General features: G+C 38.4%; 1 protein-coding gene across 1 annotated transcript; it reads right to left on the reverse strand.

Moving 5' to 3' along the window:
• Position 1: 1 nt before the first annotated feature.
• GCLM (glutamate-cysteine ligase modifier subunit) lies at positions 2–11167 on the reverse strand. The gene is made up of 7 exons (XM_084528358.1): positions 11035–11167; positions 8501–8566; positions 6706–6790; positions 5904–5960; positions 5124–5326; positions 3864–3978; positions 2–2125 (listed from the first exon to the last, which is right to left on the reverse strand). Exons 1-7 carry the CDS (start codon positions 11152–11154, stop codon positions 1956–1958), a joined length of 816 nt encoding a protein of 271 aa, XP_084384484.1. The 5' UTR covers positions 11155–11167; the 3' UTR covers positions 2–1955.
• Positions 11168–11389: the final 222 nt, after the last annotated feature.

Genomic DNA, 11389 nt, shown 5'->3' on the forward strand with positions numbered 1-11389 from the left:
ATAACATAAAAGCCTACAATTTTTAATTCAATTTTGCCAATTTCCCACCTTGATACACAAATAATGAAAACCTGGTAAATTGTTATGCACTTAGCGCCACTACAAAAATAATATTGCGTCTTCAAAGGTACTTTTCTACAGCGAAATACTTGTTAACAGCTTATAGTCAGGAAAAAAATAATTTTTCCATTAGGGCAACCTGTACATTATTTTAGCACAATTCTAATTTTATGGAATTTCAATGTACAAAACTGAACACACATGCAAGTCTAATACCATACAGAATGTCAACAGTCAAATTACAGTGGTTAATCAGCAGCAGCACTTGTCTCAGAGCTAGTACAGAAATTTAAAATGCAACTCCTTTTCAAAATCTGATACACAGTAACCCGACATAAAAAAAAATACATTTTGATTAGGAGAAAAAAATAAACATTTTATTGGTACATTACTAGTTCTAGTTCTCTCCCTCTTATTTATCAAAACAATTGAAGTAATTCATGAGAATTTCCTAGAGTTTGCCACATACAGATAAGATGATTAAGGACTCAAAGGTATCTTTATTAAAATTCGTATTTTAACTTAGTGGAATGGTTTATAGTAAGCTAATATTTCTAGACAGTGCCTAAAAGCATTCAAATTCTACTAGCTGCCTGCACAACAGAATTTAAAAGACTTTGGTGAAGATTTATTTCCTTACAGTCTGAAGCTCAAAATATGTACAAATAAGTTACCAACTAACAGTATAAAGCCCTACTCCTACCTGAAATCAAAAGGAAAAGGAGTATTTGATTTTAGACACTTAGAGCCCATGCTGAAATACAGTTTGAGCTTCTGCAATATAGTCTGATTAAAATGCTAAGCAAATTAAAAGGCGTTTTCAATAGAAAGACTATTTTTAAACCAGAAGCCTTGCCTTAGCTGCAGCAATCTCCCCAAGATACCAAAGCCAGTGCATTAAGCTACCGCCAAATAGAAATATACCTAAGTTTAACTAACCCTTGCTAGCATCATTTCTGAATGGCACTCAAGCAAGGAAGTTTCCTAGGCAACCCCAAAATAATAATCCATTTTACATGATCATGCAGCAAACATGTTCTCACTTGACTGATTCCAATTGCGTAGTTTCCAAGTATCAAAAAAACAAACAGATAACACCAAACAGCTGAGGACACGCCAGGTACAATTTGAATTCTGATTAACAGATTTCTCATCATTTGTTTCCAGTTCTTATTTTAAACACTCACACAATAAAACATTTTCTATTTCAAACTGTAAAGATGTCATCACTTGTGCAAACACTAAAACAATATTGAGGCACAAAGAAGCCAGAAGGAATTCAAGTAATAGAAAGTAATTTGGAAGATGCGTCTTTTCTAAATCAGAGGTCTCTTACACAGTATTAAAAATAAACCAATTTTCCCATCCACACAAATTAAATAGCTGATTTACCTGTACAAACACATGAAGTAACAAGATAGTTTATTTTTTTCAGAATATTTTTTCATGAAATATGACAATTTTCTATAAAAACTAGTCCTTGAATGCTTTAAATCTAGGTACCTACCATATCAATAACTATTATTTAATAGAAATTAAATTTTAAAAATATATCTGTTTCTCTATACTACCTAATAGTAGCTAAAATATGATAACTTTTACAGTGAACTGGTCATACAAAGAAATATTTTGAACTGTTTCTTATAGATCATTTCAATTAAAAACAATAAACCCAAAATATTTCATATTTTTAATGAACTGGTTAATAGGTTAAGAAAGAAAAATAGTGTTAGAACACTGCAGACACTCCTGCTAACATCACACTGAATAATTACAACTTTTGGTCTTTGTTATAAATGCTGTAAAAATCTCTCTAGGAAAAAACAATGTTCCCCCATCCCCAAGAAATTAAAACAGTAGGCCATTTCAAAGAAGAAAAAAAGGATGAGAGTGTTTTAAGAGGCAATTCTTTTAGCTTGCATGATATAGCCTTTGGACTTGATAATTCCTCTGCTTTTAACAATGACTGAATATCGGAGAATCCATAAAGGAATCCATTCGTGTGCTTTGACGTTCTGGATGCTTTCCTGAAGAACTTCTCGGAAGCTTGCTTCACAAAGTAATTCTGAAGTTAAAAAGGGATATTCATGCTTTAAACAATGTCATGTAAACAGCTGCAAAAAGCAACACTTAGTAAGAGAAGCTTTTGCCTACAGTCAAAAATCTTAAGCATTGCTAGATACTCCACAGATCCACTCTTCCAGAATGCATGCAAGGTAAAAGCTGTTGAACATTACAGAAGAAATCTTCATGACAAGTTTTTTTGTTGTTGTTTTTTCAACACTGAGTATTTCCCACAGAACTAATAAACTGAGATTTCTACAATATCAAATGGAGTTGATCAGCAGAGCTATTAGCAGGAAAAAGGCAAAAATTAAAACTGAGAAGCTAGCCAGACAAATGAGAAGAGAACAAAGTGTAAGTCTGAAATGAGCAAAGTACTGAGTTACTTCCGCAGTCACAGGAAGCTCAACATTTATAGCATCTCCCATAACTGGGCTCATAATAAGCAAAAGCCAAGAAAGCATTAAGAAAAATAGGCTTAAATGCCACAAAGCAGAAAAGGAAGGCAAATACAATTTCTCCTAGTTCCTCTGGAAAGTCAGTCAAGGCAACAATCTTTGTAGAGGAGTGCTCCCAAAAGATAGTCTCAATGCTCTTCAGCTGACCAAGACAGAAAAATAACGCTTAGCAAACAATGCATATGGGAATGACTCCTTGCTTTGTTTTCAATTTAACTCCTCTTCTTCATTTCATGACTCTTGATAGGCAATATTTATGAAATTGCAGGCTTTGTTTTGGACATAGAATCTACCAAATATAATAGCAATTCATCTTATAGGCTGCTACATATTCAAGCACTGATGCAATTAATTAGCTATGACAATGATAATGTAAAATATGGTACTTAATAAACAGCATTTCATACAGTTTTTTCTTTGTTGGGGGGGGGATGTTAAAAAAGGAGAAGGAAAGAAAAGTATGGTCATCATGAATAGCCGGTCATAAGGAAGAGTACAGAGAAGAAATAAACTAAGTATTGTTTAAGACCTCTGGCTTACAGCTCCAGCAAGATATTTAAGGCATCATTACAGTGAGGATGATAAGTTTTGAGAGAAACAAATGCAATATCCCAGAATATTCTAGTGAGCCGATAACTCGGAGTTCAAGAGTCTATAGGAAGTCTAACAGCCCTTCAATCATTTCATAGATGAATATCTGCACTAAACAACTAAAGAATTTACACCAACTCTCTTTGTAATAACAAATCATCACTACTTTGAGAGACTCCTGCTTGAAGTTTATAATTTAATGTCTACCATTACCCCCCCAAAAAAATCAACTGACCATTGACATTTTTATACAAGTTTTTTGACAGAAAAATTCCAGGCAAGTGAACTTTCACTTGTCATTTACTGTTCTTCATCAATACAACTGTCATTTTGTTCTATGACTTATAGAAATAATCTATTTTTGAAAAATACATAGCAAAAATTTCTCAGTTCTTTGTTCTTCTATTTACTTCATATTCTCTGATTAAAACTATCTCAAAATACTATACCAGGCTGGGAGACTGCCTCCCAACCCCTTCCCTTCCTGGAAGGGAAAGCAAGAACTTAACAGAAATATTTTATGAAGGTGAAACTTCTAAAAGTTCAGGACTCAAATGTAATGAAATTTAGAGTTCAGAGAAAGATTGTTCCTGATTCTGTACTGAATAAACGCATTTAGAAGTCTTCTGTTATCATGAAGTGTCTGAGCACTTCAGAAGTTTTCTGTTAACTTGTTCAGACAAGCCTTACCTTTTGGGTCATTGTGAGTTAGCAGCTGTATGTCAAACTGCTTTGCAAATGCTGTGAGATCAGGTGGCATCACACAACAGGAAGCTAGGTTCACCTGATTACTACTTGGTTTCACCTGAAAGTAACAGAATGCTTTTATAAGGAAAAACATTATTTTAGTTGTTTGCCCCATGCCCTCTATTACAACAGAAATACCGCTTTTAACAATTGCCTTTGACCATCGTTCTGAGGTCTGGACAAGGATAACTAATTCTGCATGTTGCTGAACAGGCAACTCCTACACATGCGATTTGCTGCAGCATAGGATCCAAAACAAGAATATAAGATCTAACTTCAGGTACTGTCACCATGAGGCATGTACTAACCCATTTCGGCTTTATGCCTGCTGTGCTCCCTAAACAGCTGTGGGTTTCCACCCTCTCTTTGTAGTAAAAACATTATAGGGGTATTAGTTTGAAAAAGATCCCAAATAAAAATCCAGTTCTGTTAAGGATATGGAATTTGCCATCTTCCATGTACTCAAGTCAGTGCCTAGAACTGCTCAAGTTAAAAGGGACTCTCTTCCGTTGAGCATCTGTTCGTCACGAACTACCTTCATGATCACCATGCAGGTGCCCATGAATTCATTCAATTGTCCTCCTCTCAACACATGCAATGCAGTGAAGAGTACAAGACAAGATTCTCAGCAGGACCTCTTATACAGATGCAGTACTTATCACAAAAGAAATGTCATAAAATGAGCATCCAAAGAACTGATAAGGAAACAGTAAATCTACAAGCTTACATGAGCATGGCCAGGTACTAGGACAGACCTCCACTGCTCAAATGTGACAAGGCAATTAGTCACCCTGAACAACAAAATATTGTGCCGCTTGATTCAGAGTCTCTCTTCTTTCCATTTAAGCAGCATTTTTCTTAGGGGGATATCCTTACTTTCATAACACAGCTTGAAGTGAAAACTACTATGTTCTCACTGGAATAAATCCAAAGGTTTAAGGGTACTTTTTATATTCCTTTTTAAGTATAAGGGCATTCAAAACTAAAACCTTCACTTCTTCAAAGAACCAGTACTGAACAGCCCCATGGTTTCCAGTCTTTGCAGGCCTGTTTGCAGGAACACTGACCAACATCTTGATGGTACTGAAAGTATCTGGGACCATTTTTTATTATTTTTTAATAAAACCATTTACAATTGTGACAGCCAACTAAACAGTAGTTAATCTGTCTTAGAAATGCTACAAATAGGAAGCTTGTTCTCACCTGTGCCCACACATACAGCTGCTCTAATAATGTTTTATCAAGGTCAGAGGTACCTATGGCAACAATCTTTTTGTTTTGAACTAGAGTTTCAAGTTCTTGCCAATAAGGTTGCAAATACTCCAAGGAGAGGCTAGTTCCATCTTCAATAGGAGGCGGGGCAATAATGACTGAATCTAACTGAGCAACTCCAAGGGCTGAACATGCTGAATAAACAGAAAAAAAGATGCATTTTTTTTGTGAAATAAGAACATAAGCAGCATGACATCTTAAATACAGAAAACAAACAAACAAAAAAACCAACCCATCTGCTTTGCTCTGCTAGTTTCCAATTCACCATTTGAGAATTCCAAATGTATCACTAACCAAGGATAGTAATACAAATTTTTTAGCCAAGAATCAAACAGAGATGAAGGACATCTGAAATATCACAGTTAGCGGTGAAATTCATACTGTTTTTAGATGCCCCTTTTAAAAATTTATTGTATCACTATTATAAGAAAACCACATGCTACTTGCTGTTTAACAAGTTCTGTGCAAAAGAGTAAGAACTTGCTCCTTCTTGGAGCAAGGAATCAGATGAATGTTTGGATCCAGGACTACAGAGGTCCATGTCTAATAAGCTTACTAACTGAAATAGTGTGCAAGTTTTACTTTACCACTTATGTCTCTCTTTAGAGAGAAACAATGTATACTTGTGACACACACTGAGTACACCTCTTAGATTGAAAATATCCTAATTTTACTTCTAAATACCAAAGGGAGTTCAAGTTTCACACTTACCCATGTCAACTGCATCTCTGACTGATGATGAGTTTGATCCAACGATGAAAAGTTTTGCTATTTTCAAAGAAACTGAAATCAGTATCTAAAGAAACTAGCTATTATTAAATATATGGTGTATCTAGCAAAAGCAAAGAGCTATTTGTGAATTCTTGGGCAAAGGGTTTTAAGAATATACACCACTTCAAAACTGAAAAAAAAACTTCTGAAAGGTGACTGCCCAATAATGACACTGTTCTCTTAAATTTGGTAGTTGTTGCACAGTCTCAGAATAAGAAACCATATGGTCTAATAAGCTGTAAAGTTAGGACTTAAACATCAAGACACTAAACACTAACCATAACCTGGACAAAAAAAAAAAACAAACATAGTAGTATAAACAGACTTCTTCACAACTTAGTGAGACTCAAAATGTACTAGTGTTAGTTTGGATTGCCTCCTTCATCATATTCAACCTGGAAAAATTATGCAAATAAATCTGCTTCCAATACTACTTCTTAATTACTTAATTCTAAGTAATTTGCTTCAGAAAAGTCAAAGATTTATAAAATACATTTAAAATATCTTGAGGGGATGGAAGTTAAACTAGGAAAATTTAAGCTGCTTGATAATTGAGATGCTTTAAAACCTGAAACACGTTCAGGTCTTTCGCAGCCAACTGATTCAAATATGACAGTGTGTACTGATGCCATGTGACTTTGCAGTAACAAAACAGGAGGGAAAAAATATATATATGAACATCCTGTTGTAAACAGCACATGAAACCTCTTTGTGCAACCAGATTTTTTAATTGCCTTCTTACCTGATACTTTCAACTCATCCCTTTCATCAGGATTCATTTTTTCTACAGCTTGAGCTACAGTACATTCCAGAACTTCCAGTATTTCCTTTAGTAAGCAGATGAGACAACTCATCAATAGGTGACAATAAGTTTCTGAGGAATATTTTTAATTAAAGCTAACAAACAAACAAAAAAACACCTTACAGCACAATTAGAAACAAAAGTAGTATAAAAATGCAATTACACAGAAAGAAAGCAACCCATTGCTTTTTCACCTCTGTGAGAACAACAGAGGAAAATAAAGCTATATGACAATTATGGACATATTATGCTCCTAACAGAAAAAATATGACTGTCTGTTGAGAATTATTGGAATAACCTTTTGCAGTATTCTGCTTTTCTGATGCAAAAAGATCACCATGCCGATTCAAACTACCTCACTAAAAAAAAAAAAAAAAAAAAAAAGCCTCAGGACTGGCTGAAAAAAGCATTATCCAAATTAGTATTTTGTGGTGTTGGGTGGGAACAACTTTGTGTAACAGTATTTCGTACTTTCAGGGAAATCTAGCATGAAAGTGCTGTTTAAAAATTTTATACAATAATTTTGAAATTAAGAAATATTCAAAGATTTCACCCTTTGTGGTCACTTCAGACCAGACTGTGTATCAGCTGGTACAAGGTAACTTTAAGGCTTTATCTCCATGAGATTCTGTATGATAACAACACAAGCATGCACACCCCACCCCTATAACCAAGAACTCTGGTAGTATTTCCTGCCCTACAAAAAAAGTCCTCAAGTGAATCGTGAAGTAATTCCATACAGTCAACATTCTAAACAGAAGTTAACACTTTTTGAATTATTGGAAGCTGATACAATTCATAAAAGAATTCATATATATGCAGTTAACATGTTTTGAGAGAAAACCCAGCTTACACTAAACAATTAACTTTAAATGGATCACTATATCCCATTGATACAAACATTTATATTTATGTTCACTTCTTGAGCAATCATTAGATCTTCCACAAGTCATTCAGCAATAACTGCCTCACCACACTCCAGTGTGGAATGTAGCAAAGTGCATTTTCATGTGTCATCATTACACAAGAACTGGTAACAAAACAAGCAAACAAAAAAACGGTCTGGAAAGTTTTGTGCTGTTTTTAAAAGAAAAATGCTAATATTTTACAGAGCAAATACATCTACTGGGAACTTCTTACTGCTTTGCTGAATTTCAGAAGCAATAGTGAAAACGGAACAGACAAATGCACCAGAAACTTCATTTTCATGTCAGCTAGCAATGACAGTGGTTTTAAGCATTACGTTAAAGTCTCCAGTTCTTAAAGGGAAGATTGCCACTTCTGCATCTTTGGGAATATTTCTATATTTCTGAAACATCCAAGATGACACTTCAGAGTTCCCTGCCAAACTGGACAATCTTTATCTATCTAGTTTATCATCTCCATGGTTTAGATGCATGCTTGTAAGCACTCAGGGGAGAACTATCATACTTCTAAGGTATATGTTTTTTTTTGGTGTGTTATGGATCATCTCAACAATTAACTTGAAATCTTACCAATCAGGACTTCTTTTTTTTCAAATAAGAATCTTCTCTCATCAACAGAATTCTTTACTTTGGTATTTCTTAACTTCTTGAGAATTATTAAATGATAAAATAAATAAAATAATTTTAAGATAAAAAATTTTAAAATAAGATAATTTTATAGAAACTTAATAGATTTGTTTATATTTTAAAAGGTGTAACCATAAACGTATTTCTGTTTTCACATGTAACACGCATAATACCTCTCCTACCTGATTCAGATCTTGTCCTATCTTTGAGCTCCATTCAGTCAGCGTTTTCTGAATGCAGTCCCGCACCTAAGAAAATATATTTTTTCTTATTGAAGTGTAGTTTTGTTTTAGCTGCAGAGAAATACAATGACTCATAGGCATACAGGACAGACAGACAGCCCGTGAACTCATGACACCATTCCTCTAACCACAGAAGATTCTTCCTTCATAGCTTCCATCTGAAACTTGTTCAAACTAGTTTACTTCAGAAAATTCCTCTCTTCTTTCACAGCATGTTACCAGTAATACAAGTACTGTACTTCATTTATTTTCCAATGCTGTCCTAAAAAAAATGAACAACTGTTAAGAACTAGAGGGTTTTTTTTGTTTTCTTTTGATTGTTTTTGAAACATAAAGATTCGTAAGTTGCAAAGTAGTCAGATAACAGCATACATGCTGTAACATCCTTGGAAAAAGAGACTTTAGAGTCAATCACTAATTACTCATTATATTTATTGTTTCTCTTCCCGAGATGCATCTGACCCTTCTCCTTTACCACCTACCTATTCCATTGCACCGAATCTTTAGGGGGATCCTTCAGTTCCTACCCTGCACTTGCATTTTTCCTGATTTCACAGATGCAAAATAGACCTGACAAGGATTCTATCTGTGGATCTTCTTGAACATAGCAAGGCATAACTATTAGGTCTCCATATTAACTGACTGCATATTGCACCAGTGCTTCAGCTGCTCCAGTGCTCCAACTGCCTTCTGATACCTCTCAGGACAGGCCATACTGCAGGCTCAGGAAACCTAATAGAGAGCCTGGGATCTGCCATGGAGAGAAGCACTTCTTAAGTTCCCAAGTCACATTGTAACATTGTACTTTATATTTACGTGGATAGCTCCTTTTTGTGCCATTAAATAGCAATTTCTTGTGACGCTGAACATTAATTCAGAGAGCCAATAATAACATGCACAAACTGACTGAAGGCAATGCCCCACCACCAAACAAAAAACTGGGTATCATGAAGTTTAAGACATAATACTGTGACAACACTTTGTGAACACAAATGCGGTACACCCTGTCCTTGTCACTTAAAATGCTAGGAAAAAAAAAAAACTGACTCGAAAGGCAAGAAAGAACTGGCTTGCCCCCCCCCCCCCAACAGATACCCATGAAACCCAAAATAAGCTATCTTTTCCTTTCTGAGGAAAAGTTAAAAGGTGCTGAAGAGGTATCATTTACTACTGCTTTGCAACACTCACACCTTGTATTTGTACTGCAGTTAGTACGAACAAACCTCTGTCTCCAAGGCACACCACCACCACCTCTCGACACATGTGGAAAGCACAGCATACGACTCCAAATACAGTTACATCCCCAAACTCCTAGCCCTAGGGTTCGTATTTTGAAAAATGTTGGCTTACATTCTTACACTAAGAAGTATAGACACTACACTGAATAAAAGCGATAAAAGCTGATTTATTTCTAATAAATAATGCTAACTATTTGCTTTTGGAGTACCAGCAACTCTGGGAAGTTGGCAGCCTTATGTTTGAATGCAGATTTCTCTGTAAACAAATGGAGAGAAATACCTTAACTGATTAGTTATGCACATTGGCCAGTCTTTATTTAATAGCCTTCCAAAAGTTACTGGAAAGGCACATTGTAGCAGGCAGCCTTATTTTGCTATAAAATCTAATCCTGTTTCACATAGATCACAGAACACTGTAGTAACTAGGACAAATTAAAAAGCTATTACCACATGACAATTAAAAGTATGATGAATTCTCCTATCTTATTACATCATCCTCTCCGACAGTCACCTTTCTTACTGCTTGCTCTCAATTAACATGCCCTCAACCAGCTCCTGAGGCACAGCCGGCGTCGCTACCAGGCTTTACCCAGCTGCAAGGAAAGCTCTGGTGTCTGTGCAGCGACCGCTCCCTGAGCGCCGTGCTACGACCAGACAACAAGCAGCGGTTTCGAGGCCTGTGGCCGCAGGGCCTCCATCCATTGACACAGAATTATTGCAAAGGCTGATGTACTGTTTAAGATAACGGTTTTAAAGCAGTAGTTAAAGCGATCTTTCCGGGCTTTTTTTTTGAAACAGAGGACCACCGTAGTCTTTAGAGAAGACAGCAATGACCGAATCTCCCCAAGATGCGTCACCACCAGCAAATTATTAAGACTAACTCCAAGTTGCAAAGGAGCATTCCGGTTTCATCTTTGCAGCGGCGGTTTCCAGCTGCTGACACATCCACCGCCCCGCTGCCATCGCAGGCGGCCCTTCCTCCCGGCAGCTCCCGGTCCTTCCCGCCCCGAGGCCACCAGGCGGCCCCGCACGGCCGCGCCTGTCCGAGGGGCGGCGGGGGCAGCCCGAGCCGGGCCCAGCACCGCTCGGCTCCGCTCCCGCGGGGCGCCAGCGGGCAGCCGGCAGCCCCAGCCCCGGCATCGGCACCGCCTGAGGGCTCCGGGCGCTCCCCCAGGCCCCGCCGCAGCCCCCCCCCCCCCCGCGGGGAAGCCCCGGGGCCGGCAGCGCCGCGCTCACCTCCTCGCTGGGGGTGGCCGGGCACTTCTTGCGGCCGCAGCCCCAGCTGAGCAGGTTGCCGGTCTGCAGGTTGAGGGTGGCCGCCCGCTCCAGCAGGGCGCGGGCGCTGTCCGTCCCCATGGCGAAGCCCCGCGGCACCTGCCGGGGCGGGCAGCGCAGCGCAGCGCTGTGACTCAGCACCCGGGGACGCTCGGCGGCCGGCCCCGGTCACACGGCGGGGCGGACAATGGGCGGCGGGGCGGGCACAGCCCGGGGAGCGGCGGGCGGACCGGGCACGGCTCGCCCCGCCGCCGCCACCCCCTGCGCCTGCGCGCCGCCAGGCCCCGGCCCCGGCCCTCAGCGGGCAGCGCCCCCT

The sequence above is a fragment of the Aythya ferina genome (genome assembly GCF_964211825.1).
Source record: "Aythya ferina genome assembly, chromosome: 8".
NCBI lineage: Eukaryota > Metazoa > Chordata > Aves > Anseriformes > Anatidae > Aythya > Aythya ferina.